Source organism: Oncorhynchus kisutch, unplaced genomic scaffold, assembly GCF_002021735.2.
Source record: "Oncorhynchus kisutch isolate 150728-3 unplaced genomic scaffold, Okis_V2 Okis06b-Okis10b_hom, whole genome shotgun sequence".
Taxonomy (NCBI): domain Eukaryota; kingdom Metazoa; phylum Chordata; class Actinopteri; order Salmoniformes; family Salmonidae; genus Oncorhynchus; species Oncorhynchus kisutch.
In genome coordinates, this window is record NW_022261983.1 from 12,572,073 (window position 1) to 12,585,522 (window position 13,450).

The window sequence follows — 13,450 nt, forward strand, 5'->3', positions numbered from 1 at the left end:
ACTAGGCTACCCTGCCGCCCCTCTAACCACTAGGCTACCCTGCCGCCCCTGTAACCACTAGGCTACCCTGCCGCCCCTGTAACCACTAGGCTACCCTGCCGCCCCTGTAACCACTAGGCTACCCTGCCACCCCTGTAACCACTAGGCTACCCTGCCGCCCCTCTAACCACTAGGCTACCCTGCCGCCCCTCTAACCACTAGGCTACCCTGCCGCCCCTCTAACCACTAGGCTACCCTGCCGCCCCTGTAACCACTAGGCTACCCTGCCGCCCCTGTAACCACTAGGCTACCCTGCCGCCCCTGTAACCACTAGGCTACCCTGCCGCCCCTCTAACCACTAGGGTACCCTGCCGCCCCCGTAACCACTAGGCTACCCTGCCGCCCCCGTAACCACTAGGCTACCCTGCCGCCCCCGTAACCACTAGGCTACCCTGCCGCCCCCGTAACCACTAGGCTACCCTGCCGCCCCCGTAACCACTAGGCTACCCTGCCGCCCCCGTAACCACTAGGCTACCCTGCCGCCCCTGTAATCACTAGGCTACCTTGCCGCCCCAAATGATTCAGTTCAGAACAAAAAACGATTGGAAAAATAATTTTGGTTCCAACCCCAGTTTTATACAGTAAAACAAATGAATATAAACATTTTGATAACCAACAAATTAGATTAGACATGTATAATACATGAAGTGTCTGTTTTCTGGCTCATGTTGAATGGAGAATCTACATGGATTCTTAATCCAGCAACAGGTTTACTATGAATCCTTCTAGAACCCGCTCAAAGTCATACATTTGCTGTCTAGGTAAAACAACAAGAATCCAAAAGATATGGATCCTGACTGTGACGTTGAACCGCTGACCTTTGCGCATGGTGTGTGGGCTGTGTTCTGTGGAGTGGGGCGACTGGCTGCAGCTCTGCTGGCCAACACCAGGGGGCACCGTCGGACCTGCCACCTGCACCCCCTTGTGACCAATCACTGGAGAGCTCTCCTTACTCCTCAGTGTACTGGTGAAGGAGAGAGGATGTTAGGCTGTTGTCACTGTCCACTTATAGATACATGTCAAACTACATCGCAACATCATCGCTACAGAAAATGTCCTTCTTCTTCATTTATTTGACCATTATTTTAACAGGGTCCACTGAGAATAAGGTCTCTTTTATAAGGGAGCCCTTCTTAAGGGAGCCCCCAAGGGAGCCCTTCATCATCATCATCATCATCATATAACCTTAATCAATGTCAGTGGTCTCCAACCTACTACATGGTAGCTGGGTCTGTTGTGTTGCTCCAACCTACTACATAGTATCTGGGTACGTTGTGTTGCTCCAACCTACTACATAGTATCTGGGTACGTTGTGTTGCTCCAACCTACTACATAGTATCTGGGTCTGTTGTGTTGCTCCAACCTACTACATAGTATCTGGGTCTGTTGTGTTGCTCCAACCTACTACATAGTATCTGGGTACGTTGTGTTGCTCCAACCTACTACATAGTATCTGGGTACGTTGTGTTGCTCCAACCTACTACATAGTATCTGGGTCTGTTGTGTTGCTCCAACCTACTACATAGTATCTGGGTACGTTGTGTTGCTCCAACCTACTACATAGTATCTGGGTACGTTGTGTTGCTCCAACCTACTACATAGTATCTGGGTCTGTTGTGTTGCTCCAACCTACTACATAGTATCTGGGTACGTTGTGTTGCTCCAACCTACTACATAGTATCTGGGTCTGTTGTGTTGCTCCAACCTACTACATAGTATCTGGGTACGTTGTGTTGCTCCAACCTACTACATAGTATCTGGGTACGTTGTGTTGCTCCAACCTACTACATAGTATCTGGGTCTGTTGTGTTGCTCCAACCTACTACATAGTATCTGGGTACGTTGTGTTGCTCCAACCTACTACATAGTATCTGGGTACGTTGTGTTGCTCCAACCTACTACATAGTATCTGGGTCTGTTGTGTTGCTCCAACCTACTACATAGTATCTGGGTACGTTGTGTTGCTCCAACCTACTACATAGTATCTGGGTACGTTGTGTTGCTCCAACCTACTACATAGTATCTGGGTCTGTTGTGTTGCTCCAACCTACTACATAGTATCTGGGTACGTTGTGTTGCTCCAACCTACTACATAGTATCTGGGTCTGTTGTGTTGCTCCAACCTACTACATAGTATCTGGGTCTGTTGTGTTGCTCCAACCTACTACATAGTATCTGGGTCTATTGTGTTGCTGTAGTATCTGACTGATAATAATAATAATAGCTCCCATCACATCAGGCCTTCAACACCTATATAGGGGTCACTAGACAGTGTGTACTTCAGAGAGTATAGGGGACACTAGAGTCTAACAGAGTGAACAGTATAGGGGACACTAGAGTCTAACAGAGTGAACAGTATAGGGGTCACTAGAGTCTACCAGGGTGAACAGTATAGGGGACACTAGAGTCTACCAGGGTGAACAGTATAGGGGACACTAGAGTCTACCAGGGTGAACAGTATAGGGGACACTAGAGTCTACCAGGGTGAACAGTATAGGGGTCACTAGAGTCTACCAGGGTGAACAGTATAGGGGACACTAGAGTCTACCAGGGTGAACAGTATAGGGGACACTAGAGTCTGCCAGGGTGAACAGTATAGGGGTCACTAGAGTCTACCAGGGTGAACAGTATAGGGGTTTGTGTGAATGAGGAATCACGGGAGAGCGGAAGGGAACATCACCAAGCAGGTTGAGCCCCAAGTGGCACCCTATTCACTACATAGTGCACTACTTTTGACCAGATCTCTATGGTCCCTTGTCGAAAGTAGTGCACTATGTACGGAATAGGGTGCCATTTGAGACTGACATAATTGGTATAATGACTCCTGCTGCCCTACTACGTCTAGTGGTATTGACTCACTGGAACACTGGACACAGGACACAGGACACTGCTAAATAGTCAATTAATGGTTACCCAAACTATCTGCACTGACTCTATCTTGCACTGACCTGACACACACTCACTAGACTATATATATATATATATACACACACTCACTAGACTATATATACACTCACTAGACTATATACACACTTACTAGACTATATATATACACACTCACTAGACTATATATACACTCACTAGACTATATATACACTCACTAGACTATTTACACACTCACTAGACTATATACACACTCACTAGACTATATACACACTCACTAGACTATATACACACACTCACTAGACTATATACACACACTCACTAGCCTATATACACACTCACTAGACTATATACACACACTCACTAGACTATATACACACACTCACTAGACTATATATACTCATGATGAGCCTGAACTTCCCACTCCCAGGTCATTGGATGGTTTCCTGATCTTCTCATAGATTTCCTGGTCTTCTCATTGATTTCCTGATCTTCTCATTGATTTCCTGGTCTCCTGAATGACTTCCTGATCTTCTCATTGATTTCCTCGTCTTCTGAATAACTTCCTGATTTTCTCATTGATTTCCTAGTCTCCTGAATGACTTCCTGATCTTCTCATTGATTTCCTGGTCTTCTGAATGACATCCTGTCTTCTCATTGATTTCCTGGTCTCCTGATTGATTTCCTGGTCTTCTGATTGACTTCCTGGTCTTCTGATTGACTTGATATAGTAAAGAATTATACGTTTGGAATATCCAAAAGTTGTGCATCAGTTGACCAGAAAAACCTTCACTACGATTGAAACTACATTAGTAATACATGAATATGCTTGTAGATAACCATATACAGTGTTATTCATGTATTTATTTTCTGCTCTATGCAAAAGGCAGTAACATACTCAGTTGCTAGGCAACTCCCTGGAGAGGCATCCCATGGCAACGTGAATGTTACAGATTCTGAGATATGGGATTGGAGATCAGCAAAAACACAAAAATATGAGCCAGCAAGATAAAGGACATGGACAGGACATGTGGCCACCTGGAAGAAGAGCTGGTAAGCCCACTCTCTCTCTCTCTCTCTCTCTCTCTCTCTCTCTCTCTCTCTCTCTCTCTCTGCTCTCTCTCTCTCTCTGCTCTCTGACCTCTCTCTGCTCTCTCTCTCTCTCTCTCTCTCTCTCTCTCTCTCTCTCTCTGACCTCTCTCTGCTCTCTCTCTCTCTGCTCTCTCTCTCTCTCTCTGTGGTGTAGTGGGTGGTGTCTCCATACCCTCCTGCATCTGTTTGCCTGTATGTATGTCTGTCTCAGTGTCAGGGCAGGCAGCAGGTAGGCAGGACTGGCGAGGCAGGCTGGCAGGCAGGCATTGTATTTACCTAGTCAGCCTGGGGAGTCCTCTCTCTCTGGCACAGGGACATGTAGCCCACAGCGGGGGGGCGGAGGACAGCAAGCTAGGGGGGTTGCCCATGCTCATGCCCAGGGACAGGTCATGACGGGCCAGTACCAAGGGGGTTTTCATGTAGAGGGGCGAGGCCTTACCCATATCGGGGGGCAGGGGAGCATGAGGGGGCAGCGACATGTCACCTGGCAGCGGGTGGCTGTGCGGGAGGGCGTGTTTGGAGGGGAAATGCAGGCAGCTGGGCTTGGGGTTTGAGTTGATGTCAAGCGAGGAAGAGGAGGAGGAAGAGGAGGAGGTGGGAGGCGGGAGAGGGGGGGTGAAGCCAGACCATCGCAGCGGGAGAGGAGGGGAGCCGGGGGGCTGGGACTCTGGCCCTGGGGCCACGGGGCGAGGACAGGGTAGGACCTTGGGGTGGGGGTAGAAGTGGTGAGGGGCGAGGTGGGGTAGGGTGGAGGTGGGGTAGGGAGGGGGCGGCCGCTCCTCCCCTGGCCCAGGGGGAGGGTAGACATGAGAGGAGTCCGGACGATTGGGCGACACGTCGTCTGAGCTGTAGGTATATAAAGAACAGAACAAAGAAGAAAGCTGAACAGAGGGAGGGAGACAGGGCGGTGGTGGTGGTGGTAGTGGTGGTGGCGGTGGTGGTGGGGGTGGTAGTGGTGGTGGTGGTGGCAGTGGTGGTGGTGGTGGTAGCAATGGTGGTGGTGGTGGTGGTAGCGGTGGTGGTGGTGGTAGCAGTGGTAGTAGTGGTGGTGGTGGTGGTGGTGGTAGCAGTGGTGGTGGTGGTGGTAGCAATGGTGGTGGTGGTGGTGGTAGCGGTGGTGGTGGTGGTAGCGGTGGTGGCGGTGGTAGCGGTGGTAGTGGTGGTAGTGGTGGTGGTGGTGGTGCCGGAGGTGGTGGTGGTGGTAGCAGTGGTAGTAGTGGTGGTGGTGGTGGTGGTGGTGGTAGCAATGGTGGTGGTGGTGGTGGTAGCGGTGGTGGTGGCGGTGGTAGCGGTGGTTGTGGTGGTAGCGGTGGTGGTGGTAGCGGTGGTGGCGGTTGTGGTGGTAGTAGTGGTGGTAGTAGTAGTGGTGGTGGCGGTGGTGGTGGTAGCGGTGGTAGTAGTGGTGGTAGTAGTGGTGGTGGCGGTGGTGGTAGTGGTGGTGGTGGTAGCGGTGGTGGTAGTAGTAGTGGTGGTGGCGGTGGTGGTGGTAGCGGTGGTGGTAGTAGCGGTGGTAGTAGTGGTGGTGGTGGTAGTGGTAGCGGTGGTGGTAGTAGTGGTGGTAGCGGTGGTGGTAGTAGTGGTGGTAGTGGTGGTGGCAGTGGTGGTGGTGGTGGTGGTAGTGGCGGTGGTGGCGGTGGTTGCGGTGGTGGTAATAGTGGTGGTAGTAGTGGTGGTGGTGGTGGTAGTGGTGGTAGTAGTGGTGGTGGTGGTGGTGGTGGTAGTAGTGGTGGTAGTAGTGGTGGTAGCGGTGGTGGTGGTAGTAGTGGTGGTAGCGGTGGTGGTGGTAGTAGTGGTGGTAGCGAAGGTGGTGGCGGTGAGATGGTTATCTTGTTGTGATTACTGAGGTGTTCGTTGGGTTGGTAGTTAGTGTCTAATCCAGATTAAAACTAAAAATCAGCGTTTGTTTTCTGGTGCGGAGAGGGCAAGCAGACGGTGGGGAGTGAAACAAGCTTAGCACACAGACTGCAGTCAGCTTTGTGAAGAGAAACATCAAGCAGAATGAACAGCAAAGCAAAGGGGATTCCCAAAGGAAAGAAAAGAGGGTGGAGCCTGTAAAACTCTCTGTGATCACCTTGTGTCTTCACACTGCAAGAGGCTAGTCATGGTGAAACAGGCTTTAACCAACTGGAAGGGAGGACAACCCTAATGGCTTTGACCTCTACAGAATCTAGTAGCCTGAGATTGGCCTTCATGTTCATGAAAGCGTCTCAGGGTAGGAGTGCTGATCTAGGATCAAGTCACCCTGTTCAGGTAATAATATTAATTACGAGCTAAAAGGCTAAACTGATCTTAGACCATCACTCCTACTCTGAGATGCTTAATGACTCTAATATGGGCCCACTCTGACAAAAATGCAACATATAATGTTATAGAGTTCCCTCAGCCAGCCCAGGGCAGTGTGAGACAGACACAAAACCCTTTCATCTCATTGGCTGAAAGAGCAACAAGAGCAGGAGGGAGAATAAGCCAATCACAAGCCAGAACCAAGCATATCTTATAAACAACTTTTCTGCAACATTTCACATGGACGCAGCCATTATTAATTCAAACAAGAACAAAATGGATGTATCAATCCCAGACTGCCACTTTAATGTGATATTAACTGGGATGGATTGTATTAATAAATGCTGCGGTTTTAAGATGAGAGTAGAAAACAAAACGGTCCAAGTCACTCAGTGTGTGTCAGCAGAAAACACTGTAGCCATGGCAACAGAGGTCACCTCAAGCCACACCACGTCGCAGGGATCAGGTTGAATGATCGCATGCTGTCAGAGACTTGTGGGAGTGAAATGATATGTGACATTTAAATAAAGAAGACGTATACGCATGTACTTCAAATAAAGTGTTCAGGAAAACATGAGGTGGGATATAAACCTGTGTACCCTCTCAAACCTGAAGGAACGTTAGCTAGCCCCTCTTCATTAGCTCCCTCAGTGACAGAAACCTGACAGACTAGACAACAACGGTGGGATATAAACCTGTGTACCCTCTCAAACCTGAAGGAACGTTAGCTAGCCCCTCTTCATTAGCTCCCACAGTGACAGAAACCTGACAGACTAGACAACAACGGTGGGATATAAACCTGTGTACCCTCTCAAACCTGAAGGAACGTTAGCTAGCCCCTCTTCATTAGCTCCCACAGTGACAGAAACCTGACAGACTAGACAACAACGGTGGGATATAAACCTGTGTACCCTCTCAAACCTGAAGGAACGTTAGCTAGCCCCTCTTCATTAGCTCCCACAGTGACAGAAACCTGACAGACTAGACAACAACGGTGGGATATAAACCTGTGTACCCTCTCAAACCTGAAGGAACGTTAGCTAGCCCCTCTTCATTAGCTCCCACAGTGACAGAAACCTGACCGACTAGACAACAACGGTGGGATATAAACCTGTGTACCCTCTCAAACCTGAAGGAACGTTAGCTAGCCCCTCTTCATTAGCTCCCACAGTGACAGAAACCTGACCGACTAGACAACAACGGTGGGATATAAACCTGTGTACCCTCTCAAACCTGAAGGAACGTTAGCTAGCCCCTCTTCATTAGCTCCCACAGTGACAGAAACCTGACAGACTAGACAACAACGGTGGGATATAAACCTGTGTACCCTCTCAAACCTGAAGGAACGTTAGCTAGCCCCTCTTCATTAGCTCCCACAGTGACAGAAACCTGACAGACTAGACAACAACAGTGGGATATAAACCTGTGTACCCTTTCAAACCTGAAGGAACGTTAGCTAGCCCCTCTTCATTAGCTCCCACAGTGACAGAAACCTGACAGACTAGACAACAACGGTGGGATATAAACCTGTGTACCCTCTCAAACCTGAAGGAACGTTAGCTAGCCCCTCTTCATTAGTTCCCACAGTGACAGAAACCTGACAGACTAGACAACAACGGTGGGATATAAACCTGTGTACCCTCTCAAATCTGAAGGAACGTTAGCTAGCCCCTCTTCATTAGCTCCCACAGTGACAGAAACCTGACCGACTAGACAACAACGGTGGGATATAAACCTGTGTACCCTCTCAAACCTGAAGGAACGTTAGCTAGCCCCTCTTCATTAGCTCCCACAGTGACAGAAACCTGACAGACTAGACAACAACGGTGGGATAGAAACAACAACAACAACAACAACGGTGAAGTGGAGGGACAGACGATGAGGAGAAATAGGCAACCAGGAAAGAACCCCAAATCATGTCAGAGAGGAGACGAGTTTAACAAGTCTGTGAGACATATAACAACAACAACAACAACAACGGCTCAAACACTTCAAGACAAGTCATGGAGAGCTGGTGAAGATGATGATGATGATGATGATGAAGACGGGAGGAAGGTAGAGATGAGGAATCCTCCATGGTGGTGTTGGTGTGGACTTACCCGATCCGGTCCCTCTCCCCAGGTTGAGGTGGGGGTGAGGGAGACTGGGCCAGCTCTCCAGGCTGCTCCAGGATGAGGGAGTGGTCAGCAGGGGAGCCAGGACCCTGGACACTGGGAGGGGTGGACGAGGCCTTACGGGCCAGGGTGGACGAACCCTTACGGGACACCCAGGACGTGTCCATCACCCGGACACCCATACTGAGAGGGACAGAGACGCATAAAATAAGAGACGGTCAGACGAGACAATTAAAAAACGAAACAGTTGAGTTGAGAGGAGGAGGTCAGGACTAGAGGAGGAGGTCAGGACTAGAGGAGGAGGTCAGGAGACTAGAGGAGGAGTAGGTCAGGACTAGAGGAGGTGTCAGGGGACTAGAGGAGGTAATGACTAGAGGAGGTCAGGACTAGAGGAGGAGGTCGTCAGGACTAGAGGAGGAGGAGGCCAGGGGACTAGAGGAGGTGATGACTAGAGGAGGTCAGGACTAGAGGAGGTGTCAGGGGACTAGAGGAGGTGTCAGGGGACTAGAGGAGGTGATGACTAGAGGAGGTGTCAGGGGACTAGAGGAGGTGTCAGGGGACTAGAGGAGGTGATGACTAGAGGAGGTCAGGACTAGAGGAGGTGTCGTCGGGACTAGAGGAGGTGATGACTAGAGGAGGTCAGGACTAGAGGAGGTGTCAGGGGACTAGAGGAGGTGTCAGGGGACTAGAGGAGGTGATGACTAGAGGAGGTCAGGACTAGAGGAGGTGTCAGGGGACTAGAGGAGGTCAGGACTAGAGGAGGTGATGACTAGAGGAGGTCAGGACTAGAGGAGGAACCATACAGTACCTTTGTATTTTCCTTATGCTGCTTTGACGGGGCAAAGAAACGAGAGGCACGTAAGAGACACATTCGGTTCATTTTCTATTCATACACAGAGGCTAGTTTAGAGGGCTATGGAGCTAGATAGAGGGTTAGGGAGCTATATAGTGGGTTAGGGAGCTAGATAGTGGGTTAGGGAGCTACATAGTGGGTTAGGGAGCTACATAAATGGCTAGGGAGCTATATAGTGGGTTAGGGAGCTACATAGTGGGTTAGGGAGCTATATAGTGGGTTAGGGAGCTATATAGTGGGTTAGGGAGCTATATAGAGGGTTAGGGAGCTAGATAGTGGGTTAAGGAGCTATATAGAGGGTTAGGGAGCTAGATAGTGGGTTAGGGAGCTACATAGTGGGTTAGGGAGCTACATAGTGGGTTAGGGAGCTATATAGTGGGTTAGGGAGCTATATAGTGGGTTAGGGAGCTACATAGTGGGTTAGGGAGCTACATAGATGGCTAGGGAGCTATATAGTGGGTTAGGGAGCTACATAGTGGGTTAGGGAGCTATATAGTGGGTTAGGGAGCTATATAGTGGGTTAGGGAGCTATATAGTGGGTTAGGGAGCTACATAGTGGGTTAGGGAGCTACATAGATGGCTAGGGAGCTATATAGTGGGTTAGGGAGCTACATAGTGGGTTAGGGAGCAACATAGATGGCTAGGGAGCTATATAGTGGGTTAGAGAGCTATATAGTGGGTTAGGGAGCTATATAGAGGGTTAGGGAGATACATAGAGGGTTAGGGAGCTACATAGTGGGTTAGGGAGCTACATAGTGGGTTAGGGAGCTACATAGTGGGTTAGGGAGCTACATAGTGGGTTAGGGAGCTACATAGTGGTCTAGGGAGCTACATAGTGGGTTAGGGAGCTACATTGAGGGTTAGGAAGCTACATGGTGGGTTAGGGAGCTACATAGAGCGTTAGGGAGCTACATAGTGGGTTAGTGAGCTACATAGAGGGTTAGGGAGCTACATAGAGGGTTAGGGAGCTATATAGAGGGTTAGGGAGCTACATAGTGGGCTAGGGAGCTACATAGATGGCTAGGGAGCTATATAGTGGGTTAGGGAGCTACATAGTGGGTTAGGGAGCAACATAGATGGCTAGGGAGCTATATAGTGGGTTAGAGAGCTATATAGTGGGTTAGGGAGCTATATAGAGGGTTAGGGAGATACATAGAGGGTTAGGGAGCTACATAGTGGGTTAGGGAGCTACATAGTGGGTTAGGGAGCTACATAGTGGGTTAGGGAGCTACATAGTGGGTTAGGGAGCTACATAGAGGTCTAGGGAGCTACATAGTGGGTTAGGGAGCTACATAGAGGGTTAGGAAGCTACATGGTGGGTTAGGGAGCTACATAGAGCGTTAGGGAGCTACATAGTGGGTTAGTGAGCTACATAGAGGGTTAGGGAGCTACATAGAGGGTTATGGAGCTATATAGAGGGTTAGGGAGCTACATAGTGGTTAGGGAACTACAAATAGGGATAGGGGGCTACATAGAGGGTTAGTGAGCTACATAGAGGGTTTTGGAGCTACATAGAGGGTTTTGGAGCTACATAGAGGTCTAGGCCAATGACTAGTGTGGAGATTGAAATGTGCTGAGTGTAGAAGGGGTTAGTGTAGAAGTCGAGGGGGCTACAGAGGGGACCATTGGAAGTGGCTAGTGTGGAAGGCTAGTGGACTACAGAGGGGACCATTGGAAGTGGCTAGTGTGGAAGGCTAGTGGGCTACAGAGGGGACCATTGGAAGTGTGGAAGGCTAGTGGGCTACAGAGGGGACCAGTAGAAGTGGCTAGTGTGGAAGGCTAGTGGGCTACAGGGCTACAGTGTAGTCTGTATTCTGGGGATGAGATTCAAAGTGACAGGGCATAGAGGGTTTCAGAGGTATTGGGACATGCCAGACCAAATGACTAGCCTGCACTGTCCTACCAAGAGGAAATGAGTGCCTCGTTAGTTAATACAGTAATGAAGCCAAGCTGAGTTCTCTGGAGTGGACTCACACGCAGAGACAAACACGTCGTCACAACTCTCCTCAGTCCAGAAACAACAGCCTGCCTTTGATAACCGCCGCAGTTACAAAACTGCTCATTTACTGAGTGGATAATAACTGTATTTTCTACCAGCGTCTCACATGGAGAACTGTTTGGGGTTGAAGTGTGTGGTGACAAAATGATATATCAATTGGAAAGTAAATCTGTCTGTCTCTCTGTGACAGTCTCTCTGGACAGTCTCTCTGTGACACTCTCTCTGGACAGTCTCTCTGTGACAGTCTCTCTGGACAGTCTCTCTGTGACATTCTCTCTGGACAGTCTCTATGGGCAGTCTCTCTTCGTGACAGTCTCTCTGTGACAGTCTCTCTGGGCAGTCTCTCTGTGACAGTCTCTCTGTGACAGTCTCTCTGTGACAGATGGGTTGCCTCCCTCAATGTTCCAACGTTACGGGTTGACAGGTCTGTAGAAGTTTGGCCGTCAGTTGGGACAGAGGTGTTGAATTGTAAATGGGAAGTGGGTCAGCGGTGACATCACTGCTGTATCCGCTGGTTGCCCTCGCTAAACATGAGCATAACTCCCGCCCACATTTTAAACTCTGCCTACCCAAACCTGTGATTCGTTGTGAGAGTCGTCTGTCTGTTTTCCCCTTTCTAAATGTCAGAGAGAATCTGATATTCTGCCCAGATCTTGTGCCGTTGCTCCAACGTTGCTCCAATGTCTGGTTCTCCGAGACTATTTCTGTGAGGGAGGATTTTGGCTTGTCTGCCAGTGATTTTCCACCTGGTGAGTCAGGGAGGGCAGGTGATGTTCCAGACTGAGAAGGATAGGCTAGGTGTGAGCGTGAGCGTGTGCGTGTGTGAGTTTGTGTGTGTGCGCGTGTGTGTGTACATCTCAGGAGAATGCGAAGAAGCAACTAGAAGCAACCTCTATCACTGCCGCCGTGTTGCCATAGAGACGGTGCCACTCACCGGGCCGGGACTATTTCAACAAGGTGTGTGTAGACTATTTAAATAACGTGTGTTTGCATTCCTACGGTATCCCTCCTCTCTAGATGAGGGCTGATAAAGCTGACAGCTAACTGGATGAGAGGATGATTGACAGGGCAGAGATCTACCCTCTTCCTGTGTTCTACTGAGACCTCTAAATCAGAACAGTGTAGATGAACAACCACTTAAAGGGCTATTCCACTACTTTGTGTAGTGTTGTCGGAAAAAAAAGTATTAAGTTCTACCCGATGACATCATCAAAAGTTTAAACAGTAAAAAGAAAAGTGATCTTTAAACACTATGAGATTCTCAGTGACGTTTGGAGCAAGAAAATACCATCCATTGGGATCGAAACTAAATGGTGGTTTTGAAAATCACTGTTTTTAACTTTAAACCCACCCTGTGATGTCACAAAGCCTTTTTAAAGGGCTTCTAGACTTTTTAACCACAGATCACAGAGACGCGGTGTTTTCACACACTGTATGTAGGCGCTGGTTTGGTGCTGGAGAAGTGCCCCTTTAAAAGGCTTTATGAAGCCTTCAGAAAACACTGTATGTAGGCGCTGGTTTGGTGCTGGAGAAGTGCCCCTTTAAAAGGCTTTAAGAAGCCTTCAGAAAACATTCATAACACCTTCATAGAATGAATTTAGTTTTTTTTTTCAAAGATGCTTCGTTAAACCTTTAAAGATCTAGTTCATTATGTAAATACTCTGTCTGAGTCGTGTGTCTTTAACAAACTAGCAATCTGTTCCTCGAGGTTCTGGCTCAAGACTTTAAAAAACCAACAGAGAGAAGAGAAGGAGTGGGTGACAGTACGTGGGTTTAGATGATGCATGAGAAGAGAGAGACAGAGAAAGGGGGAAGTGAGAGAGAGAGGAAAAGATAGAGAGAGGGAGGAAGAGAGGAAAAGAGAGAGAGAAAGAGAGAGGGAGGGAGAGAGAGAGAGAGGGGGGGAGGAAGAGGGAGAGAGAGAGAGAGAGAGAGAGAGAGAGAGAGAGAGAGAGAGGGGGAGGGAGGGAGGGAGGAAGAGAGAGAGAGAGAGAGAGGGAGAGAGAGAAACAGAGGAGAGAGGAGAAAGAGAGAGTGAAGAGAGAAACAGAGTGAGAGAGTGAGAGTGAGAGAGTGATGAGAGAAACAGAGAGAGAGTGAGAGTGAAGAGAGAAACAGAGAGTGAGAGAGAGAGTGAAGAGAGAAACAGAGAGCGAGTGAGAGAGTGAAGAGAGAAACAGCGAGAGA

At 49.0% G+C, this 13,450-nt stretch overlaps 1 protein-coding gene across 8 annotated transcripts in view; it reads right to left on the bottom strand.

Moving 5' to 3' along the window:
• The window catches only part of LOC109884998 (rho GTPase-activating protein 44), a 114,658-nt gene that overhangs the window by 9,051 nt on the left and 92,157 nt on the right, over window positions 1-13,450 (bottom strand). For 3 of the 8 annotated variants that reach the window (XR_004206851.1, XM_031814280.1, XM_031814283.1), the window contains exons 17-20: window positions 9,220-9,240; window positions 8,397-8,594; window positions 4,291-4,860; window positions 858-1,003 (exon numbers count right to left, since the gene is read on the bottom strand). Coding sequence is in view for 7 of the 8 variants with exons in the window: in XM_031814280.1 (XP_031670140.1) it covers window positions 858-1,003; window positions 4,291-4,860; window positions 8,397-8,594; window positions 9,220-9,240 (935 nt within the window). In the remaining variant the exon portion in view is untranslated. The remainder of the gene's footprint in view (window positions 1-857; window positions 1,004-4,290; window positions 4,861-8,396; window positions 8,595-9,219; window positions 9,241-13,450) is intronic. The other 5 variants (XM_031814281.1, XM_031814282.1, XM_031814286.1 and 2 more) reach the window with 5 other exon arrangements.